General features: G+C 41.9%; 1 protein-coding gene across 1 annotated transcript in view; it reads right to left on the reverse strand.

Annotated features, from left to right (window-relative positions):
• Positions 1-20,917, reverse strand: part of spon1a (spondin 1a) — a 66,309-nt gene extending 45,392 nt beyond the window's left edge. Inside the window, exons 1-6 of the mRNA XM_070967790.1 lie at positions 20,312-20,917; positions 19,176-19,282; positions 14,604-14,737; positions 6,181-6,254; positions 5,633-5,755; positions 428-576 (exon numbers count right to left, since the gene is read on the reverse strand). Of these exons, the coding sequence (XP_070823891.1) occupies positions 428-576; positions 5,633-5,755; positions 6,181-6,254; positions 14,604-14,737; positions 19,176-19,282; positions 20,312-20,543 (819 nt within the window). The 5' untranslated portion in view covers positions 20,544-20,917. The remainder of the gene's footprint in view (positions 1-427; positions 577-5,632; positions 5,756-6,180; positions 6,255-14,603; positions 14,738-19,175; positions 19,283-20,311) is intronic.
• Between the last annotated feature and the right edge of the window lie 253 nt (positions 20,918-21,170).

A 21,170-nucleotide genomic window follows, 5' to 3' on the forward strand; every position in this document is an offset into this window, starting at 1 on the left:
CTAACCCTTTCCTTTAATGTCCAAACATGGTCCTACAGAGGTACCACCCCAGATCCTGTGTATTGGTTAACTGGATGCACTGCATCCAGTAGATGTAGAGGCAGGCTAAGAATAGCATATATGCTTGAAAGCACTAATCAATCTGGACAACAATGTCAAAGCAATGCTGAAATCTGTCATCCCATACTGAAATCAGGTGTGCTCACCCTGAAACATCCTCTGAGGTCCCAGTGGTGCTATGCAGCTCATCTTGTACCAGTTTTAGTTCCAGCAAAATATTCCCAGAAAGAAAGCTGAATATTTGAATCAATAAACTTATTCACTGGTTAAAATACTCTGGCCCTGATTTTTTTGGACTTGTTGATCTTTTTCCATTCTACCTCATATTAACATGTACAGCGTGTCAATCAGTTCTGGACATTCTTACCTTCTGTCTGATCTCCTCCTCCATTTTGACCGGGGAGCCCAGCTCAGCTACCTGTTTAACTCCTTCGCTGGAAAAGCCACCGTACTCCCACAGCACATAGTTCTTAGAGTGGGAGGCACCAATGATGGCTGACCAGTGATTGGCTCGACCTGGTGAAAAAAGACAATAAAACAATCCCTTTAGCTGGACATCCCAACTTGCCAAAGTCACCTTTGCAGATCCGATGATCAGGACAAAATTCTATCGATTGACAGACAAAGTACCTCCTTTGATACCACATATTCATTGACAGTCATTTGCTTCCATCCAAAAATGATTCCTTACTGTTGCAAACCACCTACAGTGTATAGAATTAACAACTAACTTACAGCCAGTGGATGCTTTAGTCTTGCTGTAACCTTGACTGTTGTTTAAGCCATAAGAGAGCAGCTGTTCATCCAGTATTAATGGGCTCCCTCTTGATGTTTCTGGGTCATTTTAGGGTATTTGTACTATGTCATTGGGGGCCCTCTGATATGTCTAGATCAACTGCACAGAAACTAGTTGCCTCATATTCATTTATAACCCCCCTACTGCCTTATTACTCCCCTGCCTGGTATGTTATTATGCACATGGACTGGAATGACATCCAGCTACACGACCCTCTGAGCACAATGGTGATTTTACAGCCGCGTTCAACACAAAGTGTATGCTTGAGTCCTTTGAGTCTTTTGAAGACATAAACAGTTGCTTGCGACAGCTAATTCAAGATGAAGGGGTACCATTGTGCCACGTTAGAGAATCCTTCACCTGAACAACTTAATCATTTATCTGAACACTATTATACCAGCTACTTAGTCAAGGTGAGGTTCACTCAAAGAGGTCATGGGTCTGCCTCTCATCTTTATGCCCTAAATAGAGCCCTTACTCTGCAGTTCTGTAAGTCACCCTTTCTGCCTTCTGCTGGTTCCCAGTGTGAGTCTGAACGAAGATGAATCTCTCTGATAATCTAATCTCTGTGTTTGCAGTATTCCTGTTACAGTACACCATTGTGGACACTTAACAGCTCTTCATTGTACAATGCAGACATGCATAATGTTAATGTAGAACCACTTTCAAATTATTTTTCCTGATTTTTACTTTTACAAAATTGTATTTTAGTGATCTCTCGGCTAAATGCTTGGAAACACAGATAGAAGGATGACTGTATCCCCAGAATGCATATCAAGCCTGTGTCCACAGTGGTGGACTGTCATGGCTGCTGTTTAATAAGTCAGTTAGATGTAGCCCCTTTGTGACCGACACATTTTCCAGTTCTTACATCATGGGTCTATTGTCAAGGTTTGTTGCAGAGACCTTGACATTTCTTTGTCTTTTGTATGACCTTGTTTTACAAGTTCCCACTATTGAAGTGAATATTCGCCTTTGATCATTAATACATTATCTATAAATGTAATCTTTCATATGGTTATTGGGCATGTCCAGTTACTGAAGTCTCAAATACTGACTTACCTTTCTGATAAAGTCTGAGTTATGATGTTATGATTAATAAAGGATTTTCACTGTATTTGAATGGGTCTGACTGCTTACCGCCTTTGCTTATATGCAGGTTAAATGCTGTCTGTTTTCCATGTATACACTGTTTTGATGTCATCACAAAAGCCATCTTCTCCTATTCTTAAACGATGATAATGATGATGATGATGATGATGATGATGATGATTGGGTTTATGGTACCTGGAATGCCAAGTCATGACCCACCCAACTCCTGTCTCTGATTGACTTACCCCAAAATTCTTACCCTCGCCCATGTCACTCTTCATGCTGATTGCACTACTTGGGCCTACACCTAACTAACCAAACCAACAAAGGCAAGAAGTACCAGCTACTGGCACAGTAGGGAGGATACTGGGGGGGGGGGGGGGATAAGAATGCAGGCACAGCGAGTGCAACTGGCAATTCAGACATAGCTAAGAATATCTGAAGAATTCTTTATTGTCACTTATGCTCACATGCAGTACAATATAGTGAAACTGCATTTAACACGTCCCTGAGGAGCGGTGGGCAGCCACTGTGCAGCACCTGGGGACCTTGGTCAAGGGCGCTGGCAGGAGAATTGACCTAAGATACATGTTTTGATGGTGGGGAAAACCCGAGCCCTGGACCAACTCAAGCTTGGAGATAACATGCAAACTCCCCCCAGAAAGGCCCTGGCCCAGCCCAGGATTAAACTCAGAACCTTTTTTGTTTTTTGGCATTTTTATGCTATGAACGTGAACAACTTAATTTTAATCTTAACTTTGAACTAGCTCTTGTGAAGTGTGAACTTGAACAGCGATGATCGGTGCTTTGAATATAGCGAGGACCAGAATGAAAAATAAATATTTGAGGACATTTTTTTTTCCAGCATTTGATGTTTAAAGACTTTTCTTGATGTTAAAAGTGTTTGTAAGTACAAAAGCAACTTTATGAAATGATAAGAATGACAGAAACAGAGGATACCTTTTCCTCAACTGACTGGCCCGTCAATCCAATTTTGTCCTATCTGTCAAGATTATTTCAAACATATTAGTTGTTTAATATTTTTGCTGATGGTCCTTTATGAAATTTTTAGCCCATTTGTGCCCCAAGCTTTCATAAATGTCTGACCCTCACAGGCAGGAAGCCACTGCCACTAACTAAATAGCTTTAACATTATGGCTCCAGTTAGCTTTATATCCATCATTGGGTTCTTTCGCCCAAGGTTGGGGCAGTATTGGTTTACTTCAAAGGTGGGTTTAACTTAGAGATAGTCTTGTCCTTTTTAATGCAGTTTTAGTAGGGATTGGTGCATGTGGTCAGTGTTGGGGCAGGTTTCCATCTTCAGTTTGTGGAAATGTTTTTATGTGATACAGGGGAGGGAAATATAGCAGTGACATGATGTGTGCTCATAGCTGCAAACGTTAATGGCCTGCCACATCTTTACAGGCCTGTGTTAAGAATACAGACTCTCATAAGGACATAACTGCCCCCTTTAACCTTTATCTACAGGTTAAAAGGATGCACTGATCCATGGTGTATTCCTGGACCTCAGTGCAAGACAGAGACTTAACAGAGACATTCAACGGACCCCTGATTAAGTGGTGATGTACTTCAGACCAGGTCATCAAGATAGTTGTGCAGCTGATGCAGACAGAGGTAAACCGTGCTTTCCAGTCATTCGACGTTTGACTTCAACAACGTTGGCCCCAATTTAGGGATTACAGTGGATTTTCCTGTTTCAATTCAACTAAAATTGTTCCATGTATTGCCAGATGTCTGTATGTAAATAGAGATCTATGGACATGATATCCAACACAAATAATGCAGAGTTGCAGTGTGGCAGTAGTTCAAAACACACAATTATTTTATGCATTATTTTGCTTTTATTTATAGGGGGCAGTGCACATGAAATAGATTGATTAGACGGCTAACAATGTGGATGCTCTGACAGTATACAGGAGATGGAAGGCCGTTGTTTTGGTGTATATGTTTGGGCGTAAATATATTGCTTCCCTTGAGTAAGAGGAAATTGACTACAATGGAATACTTTTTTATTTGGTCAATAACGGAATGTTAAGCTCTCGCTCTCTCTTTCCCTCTCTCTCTCCCACAAATCTAATAAAAATCTTTGTTGACAGCTAGGCCATACACCATCTCGATATACTCTGTGTCCGAGCGAGCTGTCATCGCTTGGGTTGAATAGCCACACGTTGCTGCATGACTTACAATGGGGACAAAGTGGAGAAAGAAAATAGAACTGCCAAGGTTATCATTTTGGCAGTGTTGGCCTGTTTTACAGTGAATTTTTGGTCTCAGTATGTGTGTCACCACAATGGTCTACGGCTCCAGCACTTGAAGGACACATGTTAAAAATAGAAAGATGACATGGGACATAGTGGCGTATCTCTGGTGCCTCAGTACTACTTGCACCAGAAAGGAAAAGTCACACAAAGTTTACTTGTAACTAGATTTTTATTTGTTTTTGATTGAAAAGTATCATCAGAACTCAAATAAGGACAGATTTATCATGAGCCTACTATACTGTAGTCAGTGAACAATATTGCCCAGTGCAATCCGAGTGGAGTCGTAATAACTGGTTACCTAGGATATGACTTTGTGCAAGGAGAACCCCAACTGTAGCATCCTAAGAGTCAGGATGAAACAGAAACCACACAGCTTGCCCTATCCTCTTTTAAATTGATCTATCTGCGAGGTGTGTGTTTGCGCATCTGTGTGAGAGTGAGTCACATACCAACTACTCCCTCCATGAGACAGTAAATTAGGGTTCCTTTCGATCTCAGGGTTTATCTTATTCCACTCTAATCAGTGTATTGATCTGACCAGCGAGAGCCTGATTTAAACAAGGGAGCCAGTGTAATCCTTAAGTCCATTCACATCCTGATAGTGTGACTCAAGGTTATGCACACATCACATTCAACCATACTGTAGCTCACCACCCACATCACCATTGAAAGCTAGGCACCAGGGCTAAAACCACCCATGAGTCAGGACATACCCTCGAGTTTTCAGCGCTATGGTACCATAATTGGTATTAAAGGATAAGGCTGTTTTCTGTGCTTTTGTTAATGTCAACAAATGCTACTAAAAAAACAAAATCAACAATGTGTTAGTCAGTTTCTCAGTATGTTCCAACTCTCTATTCAATTCAATATTCCTTTATTCGTCCCTCGAGGGGAAATTCCAAAATTCTCTACCAGTCTTCTCTACCCCTTGCCCAATCACTCATATTGAAGACTTAAATCTTTAAAAATGGTTCAAGAGTATGTATTTTATTTTATTTTAAAAGAATAAATAATTTCCTAAAAGAGCTAGGCACTGTAGTTTTTTAGCAAAAGGTACTCAAACAGGAGTAAAAAGTGCTTTTGTTGGGGACTAATTTTAGCTGCAGATGTGGGGAGGTGGTGAGTATTTTTGGCAGCAGGCTACAAATCCCAGGTTTATCATAACGAAGGGACATGTCAACAAGTAAAATGGGGTTGTTCTTTAGAAAACATGGAATGGAATGGTATGGTATGGAATGGAATGGAATCGAACAGGCATTGGTGACACAGGAAATACTTATTAGCATAATCTTGTCACTGCTGGTTTAGGACTTTTTATAGGATTCTTTGACAGTAAAAAACAAAACAAAACAAGACTTATTCTTTAAGTGGCATGACACAGAGCAGAGAAGTGTGTGCTTACGTGGATAGTCTTTGGGATGAATCTTCTCTGACCAGTTCCCATAGAAGGTGACTCTGTACTTGGCCGTTCCACAGGCACAGCAGTCGAGCAGAGGTTTATCTGTAGCATCTCCATACAGGGATTCTGTACAGATATAAGGGGAGGACAGAGGAGGGAAAAAGAGAAATACAGAAGACCATTAGACATAGGCATAGAGAGATTGCTCATTAGCATATGGAGCACATGGGAGAGGTGCCCATCATATAGGAGATGGGTGGTTTAAGAAAGTGGGGAGCCGAGGGGAGGAAGTTCTTTTGATCTGTTGCTCAGTGTGGCATTCAGTGTCATGCACAGCCAGGGGTTACACTCATTTACAATCATTCACATGCCAGAGCATAACAGCAGAGAGGAAAGTCCCTACTTCAAAATCAAGAATGAAAGAAAATAGAGTAAAAGAAGACAGAAAAAGAGACCATCAGTAGGGAGTGGAATAGAGTACCAGCAGGGGGATTGAAGGAATAGGAAATTCATGGTAAATTATTTATTCCATGTCAATAAAAGAAGCCTACCTTTCTCACACATTCGCTTGGTGAGTGAGCCTTCATCCTGGAAATAGATTATCCTCTTCTGCACAATGCTTGCCCTACACAGAGAGAGATGTAGGAGGTGTGAAGTTTGTTGGGGGATCAGGACCAACGTTAAATGTAGGCATAACGGGCAAAAATACAAGTGAATGTCATAGTGGGAAAACTGGAAAAGCAGGAGTTAGCAGTTAGGTTTTTTTTGTTTTTTCCTTCTTTTTTAAGAGGACAACAGACAGCAGGACATGAGGAAAATCTTGGCTTTTAAGCTTTGATAGTCTGAACAGTGGATTGTGGCAGATGGAACAGGTGCAGAGTTATTCGTAATAATCTTCCTGTTTTTTCAGAAGACTCCTAAAAGCAGGTATCAAAGCCCACAGGGAAATTGCTAAATCAGGCTGTCTTTCTGACGGAGGTATTCAGTGTCTCATACAAAGACCACAGGAAAGAATGCATCAGCATTAAGACACTCACGCATTCAGAAATAAGAGGTTGAAAGGCTGAAAAAGAGACAGCAAATCAAAAAGAGACAGCAACCAAGAGAGAAAATTTTGCACTGAAGAAAGTCCCTGCTAAACTTCTTAAGGAAAATCTTCAGAAATGCACAGACAGTATACAGTCGGTTTATGCACTGTGCCGATAAGAACTGACTGACAGACCAACAGTAACGCTCCACAAAATGTGAGGCCTGGCAGAGAGAAGCGTCTCCAGATTGAGCTGTCTAAGAGGCTTGTTCCACTGGGTGGTGGGGAACACAGGTCTGAGAGGGGCCTTGACATGTAAATCAGCCACAAACAAACCTTTTCAGAGGCCAGCAGACTTGAGAAAACAACAACAGAAAACATGCCTCCAGGCACCTAACTTCCTCACAAACACCAGCCTTTTACACCAGCCCTGGCTGCAGGAAGGTTTCCATGGGGATAAAACCCAACAATGAGATGCTGGATGGAGGTGCCAGGGTAAGGTCTGATCCAGGTGGGCCCCGTCCAGCTGGACTGTTTGGATACCATTTATGCTGGAGTATCACACCAAGCTGAGCTCTGCTGTGCTCTGTTGAGCTGAGCTGATCACAGAACCGGTCCCTCACAGCAAGAAAATACATACAGTGACATGAGGACAGAAAATGTACATTAATCTCAAACATGAGAGAAATTAAATATCCACCACCTCATGTATAATTCACTTAATTCCCAATTTATATGGAAATATACCAATGCAAGTCAGTGGTGCATATGGACCCCAAGACATCTCTCCAAACTGGCTTTTCACATACATTAGAAATGATGAATTATTGGTTTGGAGATTTGTGTTTTGACTGTTTGTGCCTGTTTATAACTCTTATAACAGTTCTAGACTAATTGTAAATTCTGTTTATATTAAACAGAACAATGCTAAGAACGCTAAAAATTTGTGAATGCCGGAAATTCTCTTACATCAGTTGAACACGCCACTTAAGACCGAGTGCTGTTGCAGGAGTGGTTCTTACATTATTATGAATGATAATAGATTGGTTTGGGGATATAACATCTCCATGATAACAGGGAAGGACGGGACTTCATAAAATAACATTGCCTATCCTTTTTCGCAAGCTAAGCTTCATTTACAGTACCTTTTTAATGTACACAGTGTGTATGAGAGAAATTGACAGAGAGAAAAATAATCTAAAGATCAGAGATCAAAAGATCAGTCTTCGACAAAATGGAAGAATATTGTTGCAAAATGTGCTTCTCTAACAGAGATGGTACAGAGGCAGGTGTGTCTTGGTCATGATGGACCACTTAGGCCATAAATCACACCCAGTCTCATACACGCTACTGCATTGTGATAACACTCTTTTATACTCATCTCTATACTCTTCTACACACGCTACTACTCACAGCTATATTTATAATAGCTACACTTTCTTACTGAAAGTGACTGAAAATAGACAGTATCTGTGAAACAGAACAATGGTATGCATACTGCATAGGAGAAAGACACTATATGCAATAAAGAATAGTTGTGTGAGAGGACTTGAATGAAATGGTAAAAACAAAAAGGCTTTCAAGAGGATACATGCCACAGCCACCTTCCAACTCAAATTACCATTTTAGTTAAATGCTCTGTTACAAGCTACTATTGTCTGCCATATGCAATGTCTTTATTTCCCATAGAAAATCACTCTCTCCTTCACATTTCCATAATCTCACACACACATAATTATACTCTTTCAGGTACAGTCACACACATTATACTAATTCACATACACTCGTGTGTATGTGCACACGCGCACACACACGCGCACACACACACGCGCGCACACACACACACACACACACACTACTCAAACTATTACTCTCCCTCACATACACACTATTCTCCCTCTTATCATTTCTCTCACGCTCTGTTCTTTCAATCTCCCTCAAACATCACGTGCATACTATATATATATATATATATATATATATATATATAGAGAGAGAGAGAGAGAGAGAGAGAGAGAGAGAGAGAGAGAGAGAGAGAGAGCGAGAGAGAGAGAGAGAGAGAGAGAGAGAGTGTGTACACTATTGATGTGAATGTGAGATTATGACGATGTGTGAGAGAGCAAGTATGATCTATTGCCAAAATGGCCTATCATAACGTGGATGAAACAATTCAAAGTGAGCGACACCACCGGCACATCTCTAATTGTTCATGCTTTAATTCAATCTCACCCCAATTTCACATATCTCCCTGAGAGAGGGGAGCACACTCTGCCTCACTGCTTGCCCACTTTCTTGGGCTGGCCAGACAATCAAGCAGAGTAATGCTTTATTTAACATCCAATTTAAATTCTATCTCACGTTGCCGGATCCACACCACCACCGATCCCAATCACCCCAAAAGTGCACTGATTTGAATGTGTGTGGGGGTGTGAGAGGGAGTATGTACAGTGTGAGAGCTTAACAGAAAGAGAGAAGAGAGTGAGAAAGGGAAAAAAAAAAAGCAAAAAGAGCAAGATGGATATTGTCTTTCTATGGCTACGTTTCCATTTACATGCCCAATAAATGTGCAAAAGAAAATAAATTCTCATTTTGTTCAATCTGCTCCAGCTACAACCAAAGATTAAATAATTTCATTTTGTCTTATCTGCTGCTGCTACAAACATAACTTGCAAAAAAAGAAACAACTAGGAATCGGCTGCACAAAAGCAAATGCATTTACACTTTACTTCTATGTATCTGCTTGTCTATGGTGTCCTGCTGATGTCCTCCTTGATCTGTCTTATCATTGTGCTGAAGGAGATAAACAGGGTCTGACAGCGGCACAGGGTTGTGACGTTCATCTGATCACAGATACACTGTCTCACTCAGCCCATCAGAATACATCGCACAACGGCACACATCACATGCCAGAGGGGAGATGACAAATAAATTGCTTCCTACCTACAAATGGAAAGATAGGAGATAGTGGCAACTTCAATGGCAACTGCAATATATGGATTATATTTTGATGTGACAGACTCTGACTCTGTGGAACACCCAGGACGCAGCCGACCACGAGGGTTCAGCTGACGATAGCTCCTGACTAGATTTCCACTTTTTGACGTCGGGCAGGTCATGTTTGGTTTTACCATTAAGCTCTCTCTGGTGATCTCTGCAATTTGCTTTAAGGGAATTTTGACAATTAAATCAGATAATGTGTAAAGAACAATCTGGATAAAAATTAGGGGCACAGATGCCACTTTTCACCAAAGTGTTTGCACACCTAATTTTGAACTGGAGCATTTTGACCAAAAATAAATTGGGTCAAAGCCCAAATAGTTGGTGCCAAGCTGGAACCATGACACAGCAGGTTTTCCTTGACCTGAAGTGTGAACCATGACACCATCAGTGATCATGTCATATTAAATAGAATAGGAAAGAGAGGCTGGAGAAGGCCATTTATCTTGCACACGACAGTCTTCTACATCAGCCTATGATTAATAGCTGGTCCATGTTAGTTTTTTTTCGATAAAAATAAATGTCTGTAATAACAGAACAAAAGCTTGCAGGCAATCACTGTGATCCGCCATCTTGCTATTATTGTTTTTTACATTGTGCATTGTGCAACGCCGTCAGTTGATGTCATATCCTTGATTACAATGGTTCTGCTAAAAACTGCAGAAAATGTCTGGTTTGCTACATAGCACTAAGGTTCAAAGAATCCTGAACTGAACTGGTTAAAGAACCGGAGCTAATATGGAAAAAAAGAGAGGAGATTTACATTACAATTTACATTTTAACAGCATTTCATAGTCATTCGTGCAGCATTTCCAATCAAGCAGCAGTAGAAAAGGCCCTATAAATGTCTCATAATGTGGAAAACCAAGCTGAAAAATAGCAGTTTCACTTATTTGTCCCAGCTAACATTGTGCCTCTAACAAGAATTGAGTTCTGATAACCTGCTAAATTTTAGATTCAGCTAGCAAAATAACTTGACTTATTAAGCTCAGAAAATAACAGATCTCTTATTGAATGTTCAAGTTCAAGCTTCTTATTTTTAGCTGATGTCAATTTCGGCAATTAAAATGGCCAGCACTGTCAGTAGTGTTCTCTGCAAACCGGTGCCTGGACTGACTGACATCACTCTATAACATCGTGGTGCAACCCTGAACAGACTGTGTGTTTTTATAGTTCAAAAAGACTAGAGACGTCAATATGAGGAGAATCTCCCATTTAAATTTCTATTCATATCTATATAGTGAGGCTGCACGGTGGCGCAGCAGGTAGTGCGCGTGCCTCACAGCAAGAAGGTTGCCAGTTCGATCCCCGGGTCAGGCGGGGCCTTTCTGTGTGAAGTTTGCATGTTCTTCCCGTGCATGCGTGGGTTCTCTCCGGGTACTCCGGCTTCCTCCCACAGACCAAAAACATGCTCATTAGGTTAATTGATGACTCTAAATTGTCCGTAGGTGTGAGTGTGAGTATGAATGTTTGTCTGTCCTTGCATGTGGCCCTGCAATCGGCTGGCGACCGGTTCAGGGTGTACCCCGCCTCTCGCCCATTGTAGCTGGGATAGGCTCCAGCCCCCCGCAACCCCGAAAGGGATAGGCGGTATAGATAATGGATCTATATAGTGATCCAAACTAAATGGTGCTGTTTGGTGTGGCAAGTAGCCTGTGAAAGACAGGATGAAAAACTCAGCAGGCAACACCTCTTATTAATAATCCATACAATTTTTAATCAGCACCAAGTACTTTAGCTGATTAGTTCACTTTCAGATTGTGGCAACAGGTTTGAACATTAATTAAATAGCTGTAGTGTTTAAGATAGATGAGTCCAGATTTAACAGAAAGGTAAACTTAAAGGAAAGGAATCAGATTCAATAAGTAGATTCAATACGTCTGACGACACCCAACCTCATGAATGCGTGTTGTCAGTAAAGTGCTCTGTTCCATCTGTATCCACACCCTGAAACGTGCCCATATTACTGCAGGAAGGTGAGAAATTCAACCATCAAAAATCAGCAAAAACAAGAGGGGTCAGTTACACAACGGCCAGGAAAATTTCCACGTGTAGAATACATTTTCAAAAAACAAGAGTGGCATAGCAGCAAGGGAGACACGGTGAAGGAGACCTTGGCGCGATTTGATTCCAACATACGAGAAAGACGAAAATAACTGGATTTGATGGTAAGACTTTCAAAGTCAGTGCTCTGAGTTCAGGAGTTTGAATCAGCATCCTTGCCTGACCCTATCATCACGAACCGACCTTAGACAGAACCAAACCACCAAGCTTAGTCTTTCCATCTAAAAGACAGCAACTGCCCATCAATTATACTGCAGCAAACCACCCGGGAAGAGCGAGACTCCTGGGACAACATTTGAGTCACAGGAGCTTTCTAAATGACAGACACACACACACACACACACACACACACACACACACACACACACACACACACACACACACACACACACACACACACACACACACACACACACACACACACACACACACACACACACACACACCTCTAATTTCATGGCCAGATGTCGATTTTTTTTTTTTTTTTTTAACAACTGTGATTTTTTAACAGGCAGGCTGACCGACGGCCCGTCACAGAGCTCTCTGGGGATACGAAATGAAATTAAAAACAAACATTTACCCTGCCACTGGTGGTAATGGAATTGTCCTCTCTGTGCTAATCTATAATATCATTTCACATAATCATGTTGTTTCATTCGTTGTATATTTGTTGACTACACTGTGTCTGTGTGTGTATGTACCATTGTGTCTCTTGTGTATAACACCGTCACAGTGTGCAAGAGTGTCTCTGAACAGTTTAAATATGTATCATCAGTTTTCACTTGTCAGTTAGTTCCAGGAGTTGTTCCTCCTCAATGAGACTTTATTAAGACTTTTGTTGTGTTGCAACACAGAGGCGTACAAAAACCTTGTGATCTGTGTGACTGCTAGGTAGGGAGAAGAAGAGCTGCAGATACCCACTCCCAGCCTGTAATCATGACTTTCAGAGGCATCTCTTTTGAACTACAGGCTTCTCACCCTTTCCCTCCCCTATTGTCTGCTCCCTGGTATTACATCCATATCTTGGCACTTTCAAGTATTTCTTTCTAGGCTGTACGCTCTGTCACACTTTCAACTTTTTCCTCTATCCATGTGCTTAACTGAATACAATTCTGCCATCATCCCACTGGTCTCCATGAGGAGAGCAGAAGTGCTGTGCAACATGACCTGCTGTGAGAAAACGATGACAACACCGCAGCAAAGATGAAAACAAAGAGGAGACGGATAAAAAGCGAGGAGGAGGGAGCGAGGAGCAGAAAGAAGAGTTGCCCCAGTCTAAGACAGTGCAGGAAAGCTCAGGCAGGTCATGAAGACACTTCAGGAAGACGAGGGAAAGGGAGAACAGAGACACAGAAAAGGAAAACTCATAACACTCTGTGGCTGTCACATAATAACAGGCATTACTAAGAAATGGAACCTTTTAATCATCTCTTGTAGAGCAGAGATGAAGACCAGGCAGCAGAGAAACTGACTGTGTACGTAAACAGTTAAATAATGCACTGATTAAAAGGCCTTCTGTGAGTCACAGTCCCTCAATGTTTTCTACCTCCTATATTTTCCCACAGTACTGGATTAATAAATGGATTTCTGCCATGATGTCTCTTCAGCTGAACATGACTGCATGTCTGTATCCAAGCAAGCCAAGAGGGCACACAACAATAGAAATGATTAGTGTCAATCAGCCATGTAACTAATAAAGGTCATGAATGGCTTCTTAAGCCAAGTGGAAATGAAAATTTGATAAAACCTTCTGCATTTAACTCTGCTTTGCCTGGGGGAAGGGATCTAATGAAACAGAGGTGCTGTACATGTGGACTTGACATACTGTATGCTGGTAGCACAGCTCACAATCCCACTATACACTCACTGAACATTAAATGATTACATTTCAGCTATAAGTCTGTATGACAGAATTAAATATAAGATAGACAACGAATCTTGGAAAGCACTGGCAACTTAAAGATGTAGGGGAAAAAGTGGAAACCAAATGCTGAAAGTCATCCTACTACATTACAGTTACCAATAACAATGGTACCAATATCACTGTAGACTCAGTTGCCGGTTTATTAGGTACACCAAGCTAAAACTAATGCAGTCACGTGCAACAGTCCTGGAAAAAAGATTAGAAGGTTCAGTCATTGTTGAACTGAACTGTTTTACATTATACAGAAAAGTTTTACTCTTATTTAGTCGAGCCTCACTGAATTTATCAAGCTTAAAATGTAGAGTGTGAAAATGGCCCGCAGGAGGTAATTACAAATCAAATCCACCCTGTTTTCAAGACATGATGGGACTTACAGATTGTAACTTGTATCAATCAAGCAGTAATACAGGGTGAAAAAACACCTTTTAAGAAGTCTAAAAATGTTGGGGCAGTTTGTAAAATATAAATAAACCACACTCGAATGAAAACAGTACAAAGACAATATATTTAATACTTACCTCATCTGACATCATCACCACTTCACTGATTTCTGAAAATATCTGCATATTCTGACTTTGATGCCAGCAACATGTTTCAAGCCAGTTGGAACAGGAGCAACAAAAGACTGGGAAAGTCGAGGAATGCTCCAAAAGCAAGGACGGAGTGAGGATCATCACTTTGTGAAACACATGGCTGGATAAAGGATATTACTGGAACGCTTTGTACAACTGTTCATTTGCAAATGATTTCATGCTGTTTTTATTTATGTTGTACACCGAGTCCCAACTTTTTTGGAATTGAGGCTGTAGAAGGGGGAAGCCCGACTCTCCACATCACCAGACCTCTTAAAACATCATGAGTGACAGTTTATCAAGTTCAAGCACTTGTTTATCAGCGTTAATCCTTCACTGGTAGTGAGGAGCTGAGGACTCGCCTCTGCTCATCAGCTGCTGTGTACATACTTGAGCAAGGCACAGCCGGAGCCACTAGGGGGCGCTGTCCAAAACACCTGGATGCTAGTGCGTCTGCGGGGAGTGCTCTCTGTCACTGCAGGGGGGCAGTTGGTCATAAACTGTGTTTCCTCCTCATCAATTATCTGTAATGCACGCACGCACGCACGCACGCACACACACACACACACACACACACACACACATAGACAAAGAGATCAGTGATGAATAAAAGTGTCCACATACGAGAGGCAATTAAAACATCTGCATGGGATATTATTTATTAGGTTTTGGAGCATTTCCCATTAATTTCCTCTCCCATTGTCAGCTCAAGCACCTTTAAATGTAATTAGCAGATGAAGCTGACATTAATTTCACATTGTCAGGATACGTCAAAGGATTTTACTTCAAAATAAATCAAGCAATACATAACCTGGGAGTTGAGCAACTATCATGAATGGGACTTAAAATAGAACTACATCATGTTAGTATCCAACCATTTGTGCTTGTCTGCTGTTTAAAGCATCTGACGCCAGCAGCTCCATGTGTTACGCTGAACTGAACAGAATTCTCCCACAGTACGTTCAGCATCTCCCCAACTGGTCACAAAATAAATCTGAGCTCTGATTAACAGGATAGAAGTAAAACCATTCTGTCACTATGTGTATATGCATTTTCATGCTCTCTAAACTTTTCTGTTTTGGTTACAACAAAACAGAAATCTAGGGCGGAAAATCTCTCTTTGGTGGAAGTGCTTACAAATCATAGATATGTGTAGCCTTTGACTGGGAATCACAAGTAATTTGGAGTATTTGGCCATAAGCCAAAAAGGTTGGGAGTTACTGTGACACGATAAGAGAAACAGAACAGTTGATTTTCAGATAGTTGTGACATTTCCCTCATTCCACTCCTCGTGAAAATCTGTCATTGTCAGTGTGTTGCAGGAACAAAAAAAGCTGGTTAAGGCATTTGACACCAACCAGCAAAGCAAATAATGCAGTCTAGTGAATGGGTGATACATCGCACACTTTCACTGTCACATGGCATCAACCAGGAACCGAGAGCTCGCTGTCTCAGTAAAAATCAGCAATGATACTGAGTGGATTCACTTGATACTCAAACTGACCACAAATTTAATATTACCCAGATGCCCAGTCATGATGCTATCACTGTTGGCAGCCATGAAAAAAAAACTCTTTGGATCAAACTGGTGAGTACATATGTATAGTGTCCTCTCTACTCAGGTGCTCACCTGAGACACTATTGCTTTTAACTGGACAGGAAATTAGTAGAGTGGTGTTGCATGAGTGAGCACAACCAGAGAGCTAATATTCACCACCCAGAGACCAAGAATGTGTTTGATGCGAAGTGACATCAGGGCAGTAAAGACGGGGAACTTTCTTACTCCATAAAGGTGTCAGCAGAGAATTTCCTTTGTCATGCCATGTTATGAATGAGTTCCCTCTGAAAGTGGATTGAATGTGGATGTGCATGCCTCTGTGTGTGTGTGTGTGTGTGTGTGTGTGTGTGTGTGTGTGTGTGTGTGTGTGTGTGTGTGTGTGTGTGTGTGTGTGTGTGTGTGTGTGTGTGTGTCCATGAGAGAAGGAGAGATGGAGTGAGAAGGGGAGCATGGGAGCTGTGTGTATGTGCAGTCTATCTCTGTCTGACAGATTATACCCCCCACCCACCCACCCACCCCTCCATGTTCCCATGGTTTCTAACAGGCATCCTGGGTCGGCCTGCCTGGGCTACTACACATGTTAAAACCAGTGAAGTCTCATGAGAATACATTAAAAAAACATTTGCAAGCAATTTGTTACAAAATGACCTATGACCCATTTCTTCTTGTTTGTGTCTAATTCCAAGTTTTCAGATCATCTACCAACAGGCAGAGATAAGTGTTGGGAAACAAGTAACACATTACTGGAAAAACTGGGTTGTGGTTCTGGGTTTCTGCAAGAATGAATGCATCAAGGAACGTGCTGGTCAGATTCGAACGATAACATCCAACATCTATCTAAAAGAACATGTAAATGTCCTTGTGGAATTATGATGTGAAGATGATGCACTCACAATGTCTGTTATGTCTGCGATGATGTCATATGTTGCACTGAGTGGCACCAATTTCACCCCTCACGCAGCCACCTAACAATTTGCCTTTTCTTGTTCTATCATCTCACCCTGCTGAGAAGCACTGTCTCGTCACACATCGCCAGCGTTGCTCGCTGGTTTACACTCTTGCCAACAAACACACACAGACGCACACGGTGGCAGCTGACCTTCCCAGAAAGCTCAATAAAGGTGCTTTTCATCAAGTCGGGAGCTGTCCTGAGACGGCTGGGATGAGGCACACCAGTGGATTTCAAATGAGCTGTATGTTAAATAAAGCCTGACGTCTTCTGTAGCAGCTTCTTTTCTCTTTCTTTTCTCCCAATGCCTGGAGGCTGGCCCACCCAGAGCTCTTTCACAATGGAGGAACAGTGTGTGTATGTGTGCCTGTGTGTGTTTTTTTTCTTTTTTTTACATAGATGACATAAAACATGGAGGACTAACTGAGCAGGTGATGACAGAGGAGATTTCTCTTCTGACAGCAGTTTATTTTCACTGCACTGTCACATGGTGGGTGATCATCTGCAGCCATGAAAACAGACCTTCAACTTCTTAAAATCTAGCAGGAGTCTAATCAAAGGCAGGTCCCGGTAATGACACATGCATTCTCTTAACTTTTGATGCAAAGCCTATGGTCACACATCTATCTACCACATCTAACACTCTCTGTACACTCCACACTCAAGCCTCATCCATGTGTGGAGCAAAACGACAGAACGTGACTGAATGATGTAGCGTGCCCCCTCTTTACTCCTGACGTTTAGCGCCTAGTCACACCACGCCACACTCCGCCACATGGCTGAGGAGCACGCTCAAGGCTGGCACTAAATAACAACAGCATGAAATCAATTGCAAGGACAAATAAAAACAGAATAAACCTCGCCAGTGATAACGCTGGGTAATGAGATGTGAGGTGCACACAGGACAAAAATAAAATGTTCCTGTTTTTTATGTCGTCCCATATTCAAGGCCCAGGTTCACCGAGAGTGCCACAGCATGGCAGTAACTGTGATCAAAACAGCCTGAGGGCTGCTGTGCAAACGTCCCCATGTATTGTACTACAGGTTCAATAAAATAATGGGGTTTTATGTGGGAAGCGACTGAAACCGACATGTTCACAAAAGTCTGAAAAGGGGACCTCCACACATGCCATTAAACCCATTTAACAACTGCTCCCTTACAAGGTCTGCTTAAAAAAAAAAAAAAAACGATTTTAAGTTCTGGGCAGGACTGGGAACACTGGCTTAGGTTAAACCTGGGTGCCTGCATGTATGCCTTGCATTTTCTTGTTCGGAATATCACGGTGTTCTCTTGTTAAATACACATCAGTATTTCTCAAGTATTTGGTACTTGATAAAGCTGAAACCAAAATCTAAGTTGCTCACTTCTTTTCAAATGCTTTGAAAACAGGATGTCATCTTGTGCACTGTAAGCTGTATGAATTTCTTGAAACTGCACAGGAGGCAGGAGAGCAGAACAAGAACCAGTGAAGAGGAATGAATTTAAAGGTTATGAATCTAATAATACATTTAGGTTTCATATTTCCATTTACAATGTAGTTCTATACTGTGCAATGTGGTGCAATTGCATCTACTGACATTATATTACTCTACATGCGCAATACTATATGCAGAATAATTTGTTACATTCTAGAAATAAAATAAATGTATATGGTTTATTGTTGTATTAGAGTAAATGATTATCCTCACATACTCCATCAAACAGTCTCTCTCTACCACTTGACTCCTCACACAGCATTACATTTACAAAGGCCTCACATATTTGGCCATTATCACATTTGCGTAACAGCGCACCAGCTTCCTTGCCTTTTCTCTCTTCATTCGCACTCTTGGCCCCTCTCCCTTCTCTCCCTGCTTCCTAAAGTACTCCAGCTGGACCCGCCTGTGCAAAATGCTTATTAGCCTCACGACTACACCAACTGTACACTTCCTACATGTGTGAGCAGCATGCCTGCTTGCGTACACACAGCTGCTCAGATTCCACATGCATGTACTTTCATAGCCTGGCAAAGCAATGCTGCATGGAGCTGAGCTTAGAGTAAGCTCTTTTCATATGCTATATCAAGCCTATTAGAGGAGTTGAGGTGAGAAAAATCACACTTTGACATGTGAAGACAGGAAGGATGTTGAAAGAAAATCTGTAAAGACGCCCATCTACTGTAGGATCTATCTCTCTCTCTTCACACGCGTCACACACAGTGCTTGTGCTGGAGTCCAGAGGAAGGATGGCATTGACATTACGGTGAAGCCATGTGTGGGGAAACTGTGCTGGTGTGCTGTCTTTTGTTACAGCTGAGTGCTCAATTAAAATGTGTGATATGAAGGATGGGCATTACAGTGGATAAGTTAATTAATTGCCATGTAGCTGTGCTGTGATAATAGGGGGAAAAACACACAAACTGTTTTGCATGTTTCTGATTATACAAGCAGTCATAATCATTAGCTGCTACTTTACCTGGAAATTTCCGATGTAGTCCTCATCCCTGTCTCCTTCTGCACCCTCCTTCAGGGCAATAAGGGTGAACCCTCTGAAGTATGAGGGGCTAGATGCAATTAGAGTCACTGGATGGAAGCAAACAAGAGCGACAACAAGCATCAGCTGACGCAGAAAACAGCTGAACTGCAATCCTCTCTCCCAAACACTGGACAAAGTGGGCTTAGTTACATTTGGAAATAATACAATGTGTCAAACTCTGGTGGATAGAGGGTAACATATTCTGATATAATTGTACAGATTTTTTTTTCTTTTTTTTTTTTAAATGAACAATCAGACATTGCACCTGTTCTTGAGGATTTCACTCAGATAACAGTAATTACAATGGTTCAGTCTAAGCCTGGAAGCATTTCAGTAAGATGTTAAAGATAGTGTTTTTCATTCATTTTGCAATCCAGCAGAGCATAAGTGAATGTTCATTTACTTTGGGGAAAATTTAATTTCCTGTATTTGACAACTTTATCTACATGTTGGGAGAAGACGTCTTTCAAAGGCTCATTTCTTGTGTAGGTGATGGCAAAATAATTGAATAAATGTGATTTCCAACTCCGAGCTAATTCAGTTATGAGGTTTGAATGATAAGAAAAGTATTTATGATCAAATCAGAAAAGAATGAACCAAAGGCAGCGCAACATATTGTGGAGACCAGAGCAGCGTGAGCCTTTGAGATTCAAACAGAGCAGATGGCACATGCCCATCAGCAGCACCCAATAACTTCCACTCTCGACAAAAGCACTGAAATCAGGGACCACTGGCTTTCTAAAAATCTGTTTTTACTATGAAAGAGAATACCAAAATGCATGAAATAGATCGCAAAGGGATCCCGCTTTATATAAACCTTTTAAAAATTTGATTATAAAGGAGTTTTAAGGCACTCATGGGTGTTCACATTAGGTTTAAAGGAAATTGTCCATCCACCAAATACAGTTTACTTTAAGGACATTTACACTTGCGTCGCATGTAAAGTAGACTCTTTGGAAACTTATTTTAAGTTTGCATAGCCTACTGGACGTAGATTAGTGTTTATTTGACATTGCGCACATAGTGCCAATAAGCCTAAGTTACTAGTGTGCGTAAATCTCGCGGATAACACCAACCTCTGTATGTGCTCCCTGGCTGATAGCTCTCCGGGTCTCCCTCAACGCGGAGGCGAAACTCGTTGTTGAGCTCCTTCCGATTGCTCTGAGCCCGTAATATCCGACTACAATACCCGTCTGACTTCCCGGCTCTCTCAGAGGGCTCCTCGGTGAACGCAGACATATTACACGCTGCGGTGGAGATGAAGCAGAGCAGGAGCATAACGCGTGAATGTCGCCCGGTTGCTGTCATCGTGTAGGTTTCCGACAGCCAAGTTGATGTGCGGAGTGGAAGGCAATAATGTCGTGTGGTGGACGAGGAGAGAAGAGACGTTCAGCTCCCGGTGCACTTCTAAATGAGAGACCAACTTGCCAACTGCTGAAGTAGACTTCTGTTCTGCTAGGAGGATAGATCCATCCCGGTGCGGATGACACACACATACACACACACAGAGAGAGAGAGAGAGAGAGAGAGAGAGAGAGAGAGAGAGAGAGAGAGAGAGAGAGAGAGAGAGAGAGAGAGAGAGAGAGAGAGAGAGAGAGAGAGAGAGAGAGAGAGGGAGAAGGAGAAGGGGGAGGACTGATTGGGATGTGCTGTGCACTCTCGCTCTAGGAGGACTGCACACTGCGTGCCGCTGCTGACACTAAGCAGGATAACAGGATAACAGGGGTCCGAGGAAATGGCAAAGCGAGGCATGAGCGTTGTGTGGCTGTCTCCAAGGCCACAGCTATTTACCAACGGGATAGGAGAAGAATACTCTGGACCAGAAGACTGGAAACAAAGACGAAAATCCTACCAATGAGTGCTGAGAGGAGGCAACACGTTTGACATACTTGGCCTGAACTGTCCGTGTGTGTGTGCCATCACTCAAGAGCCTGA

Source organism: Chaetodon trifascialis, chromosome 1 (genome assembly GCF_039877785.1).
Source record: "Chaetodon trifascialis isolate fChaTrf1 chromosome 1, fChaTrf1.hap1, whole genome shotgun sequence".
Classification (NCBI taxonomy): Eukaryota; Metazoa; Chordata; class Actinopteri; order Chaetodontiformes; family Chaetodontidae; genus Chaetodon; species Chaetodon trifascialis.